At 38.6% G+C, this 13,317-nt stretch overlaps 1 protein-coding gene across 2 annotated transcripts in view; it reads right to left on the bottom strand.

Annotated features, from left to right (window-relative positions):
• GALC (galactosylceramidase) overlaps positions 1 to 13,317 on the bottom strand; it is a 39,178-nt gene that overhangs the window by 15,369 nt on the left and 10,492 nt on the right. For both annotated transcript variants that reach the window (XM_084884011.1, XM_084884012.1), the window contains exons 6-11: positions 11,151 to 11,189; positions 9,600 to 9,730; positions 6,933 to 7,088; positions 3,802 to 3,926; positions 3,043 to 3,170; positions 1,393 to 1,482 (exon numbers count right to left, since the gene is read on the bottom strand). In XM_084884011.1, the coding sequence (XP_084740137.1) occupies positions 1,393 to 1,482; positions 3,043 to 3,170; positions 3,802 to 3,926; positions 6,933 to 7,088; positions 9,600 to 9,730; positions 11,151 to 11,189 (669 nt within the window). The remainder of the gene's footprint in view (positions 1 to 1,392; positions 1,483 to 3,042; positions 3,171 to 3,801; positions 3,927 to 6,932; positions 7,089 to 9,599; positions 9,731 to 11,150; positions 11,190 to 13,317) is intronic.

Here is a 13,317-nt window from a genome sequence, read left to right as displayed (position 1 = left end):
ATCGATAGAAAAGCATTATTCAAGCAAATATTTTATTTCCTATAAAATATTTCCCTATAAACTTTTGGCAAATGTTCAATTATTTTAGTGCCTTGGCTTCAAAAATACTCATTATTGTACTTGTGTGGAAAGCTTTTTAAGGATATTCTGGTATTGCCAGGCTCGTGTGGCTCAATGGTTGAACCTTGACCTATGAATCAGGAGGTCACGGTTTGATTACCAGTCAGAGTACATGCCCAGGTTGCAGACTTGGTTTCCAGCAGGGGGCGTGCAGGAGGCAGCTGATCGATGATTCACTCTCATCATTGCTGCTTCTGTCTCCCTCTCCCTCTCTCTTCCTCCCTGAAATCAATTTTTTAAAATATTTTTTTAAAGAATGTCCTAGTATTAAAAAACCACCTTTATGGGATTAGTAGTTAGAAAGGGTGCTGCATTTTCTGTATTCAAATATAACAATAGGTAGAAATAGCTAGAGTCTGGTCTCTCTTGCTTTTATGTACAGAGTACTATATAGATCAGTGCTTGAAAGGTCCCCTAACTGATGCTCCTACTAATAAGAATGACTTTCCTGCAGGTCACTTTTGTTAAATGCTCTTCAAGGCCACAGAGCTCTCTCTTCTAGCAGCTCCTGGAGTGATAGACTAAAACCAGTCAGCAGCTAGAAGACATGGCATTCATCCACACACATAAAAACTTTTTTTTTTTTTAACTTTTAGTAAACTTTATGGTAAACAATAATAACAAAAAAACATTATTTTATAATAATTTTTCTTACCCATAAGAACATGGGAGCCGAAACCAGTGTGGCTCAATGGATAGAGCGTTGGCCTGCAGACTGAAAGGTCAATTCCGGTCAAGGGCATGTATCTTGGTTGTGGGCACATCCCCGGTGGAGGGTGTGCAGGAGGCAGCTGATCGATGATTCTCTCTCATCAATGTTTCTAGCTCTCTATGCCTCTCTCTTCTTCTCTGTGTAAAATCAATAAAATATATATTTTAAAAAAAAAACAAACATGGGAGGCAACCAGTGACTTTAAAAAAAAATGTATTTTATTGATTTTTTTACAGAGAGGAAGGGAGAGGGATAGAGAGTTAGAAATATCGATCAGCTGCCTTCTGCACACCCCCCACTAGGGATGTGCCCGCAACCAAGGTACATGCCCTTAACCGGAATCAAACCTGGGACCTTTTAGTCCACAGGCAGATGCTCTACCCACTGAGCCAAACCTGTTTCGGCAAGTGACTTTTTTATAAAAATTGTTTCTTTAAGACTCTAAAAAGACAACATCTTGTTTTCTAACTATAACATATGATTTCATTTAAAAACTGATAGACTATGATAAAATATATACATTCTCAAAACCAAAATAAAAGCCCCGCATCTTTACTTACAAAAGAACCCTGAAGAAAGAAGGTAGCAACTTGGTGTGACACGTTGAAATAAGGAAGCAGTGGCCGTATACACTTAGAATGTTTATGGCTCTGAGGAGAAAGAAAATCACATAAATTATCCAAATTATGCACAAGTCATTAGGAAAAAATATTAAACATTTAATTCCCCAATAGTAAGAGAAACTGTACATATTAGGTGACAACTATGAGTTTCTTTTAAAATTTTAAAGACTTTTTCTAATATAACCTTTATTATGTGTCCATTGCGTATCACTAGGCAAAGTAAAACTCGCTGGCATTTTGACTGAACCAAACTTTGAATTCATAGATAAATTCCAGTCATATTATAGCACCCACATTAAATTTTTTATGGTGCAAATATTTTCCAAGTAAAATACATCAAGAAAACAAATTCTTGAGATGTTTTTATGTTTTATTCTGAGTGAAAGCAGCAAGACAAAAAAACAGTAAATACTGAATGATTCCACTGAGACAAAACTTCAGAAAATGCAAACTATTCTTCAGTGTTATAAAGCAATGAAGTCACAATGTATGGGGAGTAACAGGACAGAGGTACTACTTATACAAGGACATGAATCCTCTTGGGTGGATGATGGATACACATTCACCACCTTGGTTGTAATGATGGTTTACATGTTATACAAGTTAAACCTTGTGATCCCGCTCAAACACATACACAATTTCTCAAGGTTTAACATGTATAAGCCCAATAAATCACAAAATATGCCACTTTGTTATAAAGATTACACTAAGTTGAAGATAGTTGAGGCTCTACAAATGAAGGAAAACAAAAGGAAGATTAAAAGTAGCACATTTTGGGAAATAAGGCTGCCATAAAACCTCTTCAGGGTGCATCTACCCCAGAACGGAGGAATGGGAATAAAAACCCACCCCAAATCTCTAGGGGAGTTTTATGACCCTGAAGGAGATGGAAAGACTGCTCATATCAGTCTAGTTAAACACTATCCCAACTTTCTCATCTGCTGTTAGCTCTCCTAAAAACCCACCTTTTCCAAAAGTCATTTATTTCCCCAAATGTTCCCTTTCTCCTTTCTCCATTACTCACTGAGCTAGGTGTATAAACTCAAATCCTAACCACCTGTTGAGTGGTTCACATTGAGTTCCTCCCACGTGTATGTGCATTGCATGCACAAATAAATTCTGTTTTCTTTTCTCGGGCTGTTCTGTCTTTTGTCGGTTTAATTTGTGGAGCCTCAGCTATTGAACCTGAAAGGGGCGATCAGGCAGGCAAGTGAGCAGATAGGGGTGATAAGGCAAACAGGCGAGTGGTTAGGGGTGATCAGGAGGCACACAAGTGGTTAGGTGCGATCACTCAGGCAGGCAGAGTGGTTAGGGGCGGTCAGGTGAGCAGCAGGTGAGCAGTTAGAAGCCAGCAGTCCAGGATTGCGACAGGGACGTCTGACTTCTGGATCAGGCCTAAACCGGCAGTCGAACATCTCCCGAGGGGTCCCAGATTGCAAGATGGTGCAGGTAAGGCTGAGGGACACTCCCACCCACATGAATTTTGTGAAACGGGACTCTATTTGTATATACAATATAATCTTCAAAAGCTGATTTAAAAAAAAAGTGATTTAATCCGAACCCCCCTTTGAAAAAACAAAGAATTACCATTGTTTCAATGATGATGGTGAGGTTACCTAAGCCATCAGTCAGAGCTACATAGCTTCCTCCTTTCTCTAAATGGCCAACTGACTTCAGGTAATACCAACCTGGTCGAGTAAACTGAGTAGTATGTGCTACAGAAAAGGATAGAAAGAGCCAAATAAGATAAAAATGGTAATAATGGGGTTGTTTTTTTAAAAAGCTGTCTACTAATTTAGTCTGATTAATTCTAACAAGCTATTTTTTTTTATTTTGAAAGAAAATACTTGCCAATTCCATGTTCCAACTTTGAAATAATTAGTCTAGTTAAATGGTACAATTGTGGGAGGATTCTTGGAATGACTAGTGAAAATAAATGAACCACACTCTGTCAGTTCAAGAATACTGATTGTCTTTTTCCAATAGAAAAATAAGGTTATCCCCTCTCAATCTTTGTTCATCTCTTTTTAACCCACCCTAGTATTACTATAAAAATAAGGTTTAAAAATTTAATAATGCATTACAAAGACTAAGCTTTACGGTTTCAAACAAGTTTATTTCCACACTATATATTTATTGGGCATCTCCAATGCTGGCCCTGAAAATGTACTGAGCAATACTCTACAGCCTGACCCCACATGCAAAAAAATCAAGTTCAACATTTAAGGAGTTAAAAGAGCCAGGAGAATTAGGGGGCAGTTCCCGCCTCCCGTGACAACCCCCTCTAAGAACGTTCTGCTTTGCCCTTAGCGAGGACTTGAGGGAGTGAGAGGTAGGGAACCATACCTGATATCCAAATAGGAGCTTCCACCATGTAGTGCCCACTCCAGGGCTCCTGGGCAGTCATCAGCCCGCTGCGCCCATAGGGCAACTGCTCATAGTAACTGGACACCACATTCCAAGCGATTGTTCTAGAAGATTTGTTTGATAAAAGAGAAACACCAAAACAGCTTGTGATAAAAATGTAAATGACTAGAATCCAGCATAGTAAAAAGGCGTACACATAATTTAAATAAATACTAGAGGCCCAGTGCACGAAATGCGTGCACAGGTAGGGTTCCTAGGCCTGGCCAGTGATCAGGGCCAATCTGGGTCTTCCGGCTGCTGGCCAGGGCCTCCCTTCACAGCTGCCAGCTGTCAACCAGGGCCTTCCTTCATTCTTCGCCACCCCCTGGTGGTCAGCACATGTCATAGCGAGCGACAGAACTCCTGGTCTCCCGGTCGAACTACCAAGAGGACACTTTGCACATTAGCCTTTTATATATATATGCAGATATTAAATACTGAAAAATGGCCACCCAAAGCAAGAAAATATATGTTTACTAACTTCCTTCAAATTCTGAAAAATCCAATATTGGGTGTATCTAAATAATATTAATAGTGACTCACACAATTTAAAAAAATTTAGATTAATCCAACATGTACAGTTTTACTAAGCTAGGGTGTAATCAGAACATGGACCATGCCCTACCAGTACCATAAATAAAGGCTTTATTCATACTTGCTTTCCTTGTGACAAGCAGCCTTCCCAGTGCCCTAGTTTCATGATATAATTTTATAAACTGCAAAGTTTTAAAATTGAGAACTCTGACAGTCTACCTACCTCGGTTCAAATCACGGTTTCACCACTTAACCTCTCTGGCCCTCAGTTTCCTTGTCTGTAAAATGGGGATAAGAACTACACCTCACTCATGTGATTGCTATGGGAATTGAATGTGTGAAGAGGACAGAACAAGGCCTGAGCTGTAGCACTGCTATGATTCTGCTTCATCTACATCTACAAGAACTAATTGGGTCAGTTTGCTGGTCTGCATTGTGGTGCATTCTTTCAGAGAGGGTGCTGACCCCTAATATTGTGGTTATCAGGAAAATCCAAGGACAAAAGGGAAGCTCTGAACCTTGTTACTGCTGGGTTCCGGAAAGAAAGAAAGGAAGGAAGGGAAGGAGGGAGGGAGGGAGGGAGGGAGGGAGGGAGGAAGGGAGGGAGGGAGGGAGGGAGCTTACCAACAAAATTGTATTTTTCTTAACAAGTCCTCACCTATAATAAAATGATAGACTGACATTCTTAGAAAGTCAAAGACTTCTAATTCTGCCAACGCAAAGTAGAAATAATAGTCCCAATTTTCAAAAAGTGCTTACTACCAGAGAAAATGTTAAGAGCTCTCAAGACTTTACCTGTGGATTGCAAGATGCATGATATCTCCTCTGGATAGTGCCAGAAATACAAATTAATTAAAACTACTTGGAGAGAACTTTGTAATATACACAAATGTCTTGACAATCCATAAACCTCTGACGCAAGACACTGACTCCATTTCCAAGAACACACCCCGAGGAAATAATCACCGCATTCTATGAAGACATCCACATACAATTAATCATTTCAGTGTGTACTCAGCTGTTAACGAAAACAGAAACAACTTCCATTTCTAGGAAGAGGAGAATATTCATGAGGTATAGTATGTTTTCTGCTTCAGTGTTTCCCAAAGCTGCATGCCATCAGAATCACCCGGGGACGCTGACTAGACCACCAGAATCCTGGAGATTAAGGTACAGGAGGTCTGGGCAGCTGCCAAAGAATCAGGTGCTTCCTGAGACAAGGCAAGTTGGTAGATTCCACTTTATGTCAAAGAACATATATAAACATTTAAAGTGCTGAAGTCAAATTTGAGGGAAAGTTCATAATGCTTTATTCAGTGAAAAGTAGCTTATTTCCTGAACATTATGTAGTATAAATGTATTAAAATTTTGTATTAAGCTTTTACATATATAATGTAATTGGGAAGACACATTCCAAAATTTTTAAGAACAGTTACCTCTGGATGGCAAAAAGATGAGTGATTTTTGTTTCCTACTTTGTATTTATATGCAGTCACTCAATTCTCTGCCTTGAGCATGCCTGACTCCTAATACCAACTTAAGTCCTTAGAACCAAACTCTCCATGAGAAGCATCTTTTCTTTCAAAAATAGAAGAAAAAGAACAAAGAAGGCTATCAGAATGTCAGCTCTCATTAACATCACAAAAGCATGTATTGGCAGCTTTTGCTCTATTTATTTCTGTTTTAGAAAGTTAATTTGAACCTAATTACAATTAAAGCTTCTCAAAACATTTAAGAAATGCTTCCCCAAGAAATAAAAAAGAGGGTTCTCTCTTTGGAACCTCTGTTTTGTAAACAGACAGTTACACAAATTAATGAATCTATACGGAATCAATGGCACAGACTGGGAGGTGGATAGTCAACAAGCCTAGTCTTGACATAAGAAAAGAGGAAGGAAGAAAACAATTCTAGATTAAAAGAGATTTTAGGGCTTTCTAAGTGCAATGCATGGTGCTTGATTGGCTCTTACGTTTTAAAAAAGCTATAAACGACACTTTTTGAGATAATTAGAAAAATCTGGATATAGACTGGGTATTAGAAATACTTTTTTAAATGTTCTTATGCTCTATGTATCAAAATGATATTGTGATCATGTAAGAAAGGGTCCTTTTTCTATAGCCACGATAAAATGTTTATAAAGTGCCATGACATTTGTAATTTTACTTTACAATCATTCTTTAAAAAAAAAAAAATATATATATATATATATATATATATATGTGTGTGTGTGTGTGTGTGTGTGTGTGTGTGTTTAACAATACACATATTGTTGAAAATCATAGAAATGCATGAATTTTACTTTATATAAATTATATCTCAATAAGCCTGACTTAATTCAATAAAGACTATAATTAAATACAGAAAAGTAAGTGGATGTAGCTTACGTACAGACATAGGTATAGATGAAGCTAATAAGGCAAAATGTTTATAATCATCGAATCTAGGTTGTGAGACTATGGAAACCCATCGTACATTTTTCTACTTGTGTGTTAGAACATTTTCAAGGTAAAAAACTTTTAAAATTCTTTATAACTTACGAAGTCATGTAGCCATTGACATAATTCTGATTCAATATGCGACCCCAGCAGCCGGCGCCCATGGCATTGTTCGAAGTGCTAAAATCTTCAGAAGACCAGAGCTTCTTCTTAGTCAACCGTGCATCCTTGGCTGTGTAGGTCCCAGGATAATGAGCTCTAGGAAAGAAAGGGTGGGAGGGGATGGGAAAAGGTCACTGGCACTTATATCCATTCGTTAAGCAAATAAAAACGCATGCCTTCTTCAGCATGTTCTATTTTAAAACAACGGGCAGCTTCCAGGTGGATGCTGATTGTCATCAATATCTGCTTCTCATTCTTGTGCCTCGAGATGTCCTTAGGATAAGATAAATCTATAACTACACACAAAATGGGAAGATCAAAAATGAGGTTCCACCAATGTTCTGCTGAGTCTTGATTAATGAATGAGACATTTCTGTTTCTGGAAACTATAACATGTATGGAAGCATGTTGCTAGGTGGAGGTAGCAGAGGAGGCCAGAGTCTAGAACAGTGGTCGACAAACTGCGGCTCGCAAGCCACATGCGGCTCTTTGGCCCCTTGAGTGTTCTAATGCCACTTCGTCAAAATAAACTTGCCCAGGCCAAAAACCAACTTCTGCACATGGGTCACGAAGTTTCAATTGCATTGTATGTGCATGCCCGCACGTGGTATTTTGTGGAAGAGCCCACACTCAAGGGACCAAAGAGCCACATGTGGCTCGAGAGCCTCGGTTTGCCCACCACTGGTCTAAGACACTCCAAGAGATGAATGAGGTGGAGACAGGATTCAGACTTCTCAGGGAAGTACAGAGTATGGGACACTGGAAAGGAAGGAGTAAGAAGGAAGTCAAAAATAAAAGACTGCCGAATCTATTATATAAAGTAGTACTTCCTCCCTTGTTCCCATTCCTAGCAGACAGAGAAAGACAACTTGGCATTTACTCCCAGACACAGACAGGAAAACAATAAAAACCTGCACAGAGTTCCTTGAATGTTTATAACCCCAGAGCAGTGGTGGTCTTCAACCCGGCTTTTGCCTGGCACAGCAGGCAGGGTTTGCTGCAGGTATCTGGGGAGTAGAGGCCAAAATGCTGCTAAACATCCTACAAGGCACAGCCCCACCACAAAGAATCACCCAATGAAAATATCAAACATGTAGCCAAAACCGGTTTGGCTCAGTGGATAGAGCGTCGGACTGTGGACTGAGGGGTTCCAGGTTCAATTCTAGTCACGGGCATGTACATTGGTTGCGGGCACATCCCCGGTAGGGAGTGTGCAGGAGGCAGCTGGTCGATGTTTCTCTCTCATCAACGTTTCTATCTCTCTATTCGTCTCCCTTCCTCTCTGTGAAAAATCAATAAAATATGTTTTTTAAAAAAAGAAATAAAATATCAAACATGTAGAGGCTGAGCAACCCAGAGTAATGAACCTCTCCCCCATTCTAATATCTCAGAGGAATCAGTCAGTTGAAGTATAAATGTATATTCATTATTCCAAGAGTAAACTATTGTCATAATGATGATGGTGGAAACTAGTGATTACTGACTAAAAACAACTAAGAAATTTCAAATGTAAAATAGAAATCAGACTGACGGTTAATACAATAATAAGAGAGCGTATGAGCTAAATAACTTTAGGGGCATAATTGTATACTTTTTTAGGCCAACAATTGCTTACAAAAAATATAATAACACAAGCAGATAATAAAGATTGGATTATCTCTTTGTAGTTTGGTGTAGCAGAATCCATTACATTAAAAAAATGACTGAAGTTGTGTTTTAGTTTGTAGTTATTTATTACCATTTAAGTTATGAATCTTTTAAGAGAAAGTCCTTTTAGGGAATTCATTATACCTAATAAAGATGGATTAGGGCACATTTTCAATCTGAAACTTCATTAGGAAAAAGTATTATCTATAACTAGAGGCCCAGCATATAATTAAATCATGCACATGTAGGGTCCCCTAGGCCTAGCCTGCCCTCAGAGCCATGTCCGCTAACCTGCGACACATCGCATGCTCCATGGACACTGCCAGTATCCTGCCCTGCCTGCCACAAGAGCCACTGCTCTTTTGGTCATGATGCCATTATGGTGTCACTACCACAGGCCTTTTATGATATAGATAATAAAAGTGTAATATGCTAATTAGACTGGACAGCCAAATAACCTTCCAAACGACCTTCCAGACAAAGCAGGGGCTGCAAGGGCCCGAGGTAGCCACCACAGCTGCGAGGGCCAACTCCTGTGTACGAATTTTGTACATTGGGCCTCCAGTCTATATATATAAAAAACATTATTTTTATAATCTGAGAAAGTATCTCTTTTAAAATTATAGAAACAGGTGTTATATCCCTCATTCAGAAAACAATAGAACTGTTACATTACATTTAAAACCTGCTCATATTAAATGATCTGAGCAAAGAAGGGCAGAACTAATATGATATCTGGGTCTCTTCCAATATCCAGAACCACTGCTAATTCAACAAAATGTAAAGGTTCTCTAGAAATATAATTGTTTAAATGTATGTAATCAGACAAAATGTCTATCATTTCACAGTTTGATATGGCCATGGGTTCATATTTATGGAGGCTGAATACCAATAGGAACATGGATATTCATTATATTATTCTGCCTACATTTGTGTACATCAAAGTAAGGCATTTCTTACCCTATAACATCAATCACTTCCATGAGCTCCTGGTCGTGCAGCATAGAAGCAGAAATGGGCTCCCAGAGGTTGTCACTCGCTATGATTTTCACTCGCTCGAGACCTTGATAGTTCAGCATTTTTCTTAAAACCTTATGGAGGATAAACAGGACATAGGAAAGGTTACAAAAGAGACTGAAGCTCTTGCATTACCACCAAGGTAGCTAAAGTATCTTCCAAAATCAGAGTCCTGGACCATAGTGCCAATATTATTTCTCAGTAGAAACGTGACACTCCTATGGAAAATAAAAGCATCATTACCCAGATGTATTTGGGAATATAAAAAAAAATACACCTATGTTAAAATGTTTTAGGGGGATTTCCCTATACCTTCAAAATTATGTTTAACCATAAAAAAAAAAAAATTTGGGTGGGAGGGTGGAAATTTTTTTAAAAATCATAATAGTACTCCCCAGAAATAACCACTATTGTTTTGGCATGCATTCTTAGGACATTTCTTAGGCAGACACAAAATCAAATTGGGATCGCATTAAACATACCATTGGTAAAATGCTTTAAATTGTCATTTTATTTTTAGTATTTCCCGGTGTCCCTAAATATTCTTCCATTACTGAAAATATTACAGCTCTTAAGATTTAGTAGCATACTAGAAATAACCATAAGAAATACTCCCTTGCTGCCCACAAGTCTTTCACATGCACAGAGAGAACAGGCAATAAAACCTACCTGTAGGACTTATCCACCCAGGAAAATTAAATATAATAAGCCAAGTGTTAACAGGAAATAAGTCAGCAAAGCACCCAGACCAATCTGGTGCTCAGAGTGTCCCGAGACTCGCCTGTCCCTTTCGCCCACCACCCTCAAATCCCAGATGGGATTTTCCAGACACAACTTAAAACCACATCACTGAAAACCCAAGGTCAATCTCAAATACAATGGAAATGGCAAAAAGAAAAGAAACAATAGCCCTGTCGTTTTTACATAAATGGCTTATTTGTATTCTATTAATTTCTACTCTTAAATTAAAACAAACCCAGACTATTTCCAGGGGCCATCTTACCACATTAGATGGAACATATGTTCACAACCCGAACACCTATATTCATCTGCCTTTAAAAGGGGCATTTTAACAAACAGGACACCAATTCCAATAACATCTTGCTACAAAATAGCAATCAAAAACTAAGTTCTTATATCCTGAGATGTTTTACTACAGATAAACTAAAGATGGAGAGAAACAGAAATGAATTCTAAATTGTTTACAATAGCAGTTTTTCACACCAAGGTAAGTTTGAATTAGAATGCAATGGAATCAAAACAGGCTCATAATAATAAAAAGTATATATAAAGTAAAATTTGGGACTTATAGGAAATTATTTATGCTTTCATCAGGAATACAAATATTAAGATTTTGCTTAAATTTTGTGTCACAAATAGCAAAACAAGTAACTGTGCTGTGCTTACATAGTTTTTACTACTAATTTCTATAAAAACATAAAGGAATTATTCTCTGATAATTTAAAAATTAAAAGATGTTTAATATGTACAGACCTTGATATAATTGATGTCATATGACCTCTCATTCCAAATCTGCAAAACAAAAGTCAAAAAGTTTGAATTAAAAGTTTTTAAATATCAGAAAATATACATCATCATTAAATGCCATTTCTCTCATCACCTTTCAGATCACCTGAAAAGCCATTTTTTTCTTACATTATGGAATGCCCTTGTATAGAATTTATAGATATTTTAAGACAATATAATTTTAAAATTAAAATACTATTTTCAAAAATCTTAAAATCAATGTGGGTATTTTCAAAAATGGTTTATACCAGAGATTTCCAAAAACAGAATATGCATTCAATCTTTCAACATATATTGACAATGCAATGTGTGCCAGGAACTACGCTGGCACTGAGAAGCACAGCCATGTGCTACATCACAAAAGCAAACTCCTACTAAGGATGAAAGGAACATACACATATCCCTTAGGTTTCAGATCAGGAAGCACGGGAATTCAGAGCTAAAAGAGAACCTCACGACTTTCATTTTGTGGCTGAGAAAACCATTAGTAACGGAGATGAGCCTATATCCAGGTGCTTTAACTCTTTTTATTCCAGGGATACAAAGAAGAGTTTCTCATCAAAGAAGCTCCTCATCATATCATGGGATTATCAAGAGTCTAAAAAAAAGATGTGAATCACCCATTATTTACCAAAAAGAGCTTCTAAGTGTGACTTTATCATAACAGAATACTATTTGACCCAAACCTACATTTAGTCTCAATATAGGGTAACACTGTAAAATTTAAGGAAGTTTTCATATACAAACTAACTTTCAGTTATAACGTAGAGAAGGATAATAAAAACAAGTTATATCTTTGCTTTTGGCTGACGGCCCCCATGGCTCATCCTCATGTCCCATACCATCCCTCTGGTGACACTCCAGTTTGTCTGTTTCTGAGACTCCTCCTCCCACTGAACCCAAGAGCTTATTACGCCTGTTATCCCTGGAACATAATAGTCACATGTACCTGCACCATAGTAGGAGCTCAAAAATTGCTTGCTGATTACATGAAAACTTTCAAGTCAGTTTGGCAGATGGCATATTAATAAACAAAAGTGTGTGGAGACACACTGTGTGTGTGTGAGACTCTGTAGGGTACAAGGCAGTCTGAGGTATGCATCCAGCCTGACAAGAGAGTTAACTGGGAAGACAAGATATTGTGTGTTACATTTTTATATCCTATATAATAAAAGGATAATATGCAAATTGACCCTTACAGTGGAATAACCGGTTGCTATGATGTGCACTGACCACCAGGGGGCAGATGCTCAAAGCAGGAGCTGGCCCTGATGGTCAGTGCGCTCCCACAGGGGGAGCTCTGCTCAGCCACAAGCCAGACTGATGGCTGTGAGCACAGTGGTGGTGGCGGGAGCCTCTCCCGCCTCCTCAGCAGAGCTAAGGATGTCTGACTGCGACTCAGGCAGGTGGACATGCCTGGAGGGCTCCTGGGCTGCCAGAGGGATGTCCAACTGCCAGCTTAGGCCCGATCCCCTGGGAAGCGGACCTAAGTCAGCCTGTGGACATCCCCTAGGGGTCCCAGACTGCAAGAGAGCACACACCAGGCTGAGGACACCCCCCCTCCCCCAGCCCGAGTACAGGAATTTTCATGTACTTGGCCTCTAGTTATTAAATAACAGTTCAGAACAAGGGTATGCATATTTTGGCCAGATTGCCAAATCTGGCACACCACTTGTCTTTGCATAGCCTCAGAGCTAAAAATGGTTTTTATAGTTTTAAATGGATCCATTTTAAGTTGTTATATAATTACCTACATTATCCTTAATAATACCTTTGACCCACAAAACCTAAAATATTTATTCTTTGGTCCTTCAAGGAAGTTTGCCATCCCCTGGTTTAGACTCACAGAGCAAAATGAGATTAATCATTAAACAGCACAGTAAACACAGTATTGTTATAAGAACTAGAGAACTAGGAAAAGCTTTGAAGAAGAATTTGAGCTGGAGTGGTACCAAAAACAAACATTAAAAAAATATTTTAGCCCATCTGGTGTGGCTGAGTGGTTGAGTGTCAACTGATGAACCAGGAGGTCATGGTTTGATTCCTGATGAGGGCACATGCCCGAATTGTGGGCTCAGTCCCCAGTAGGTGGCGTGCAGGAAGCAGACAATCAATGATTGATGTTTCTATCTCT

Source organism: Pipistrellus hanaki (genome assembly GCF_964339955.1).
Source record: "Pipistrellus hanaki genome assembly, chromosome: 1".
Taxonomy (NCBI): domain Eukaryota; kingdom Metazoa; phylum Chordata; class Mammalia; order Chiroptera; family Vespertilionidae; genus Pipistrellus; species Pipistrellus hanaki.
This window is presented reverse-complemented; position numbering and strand designations above follow the sequence as displayed.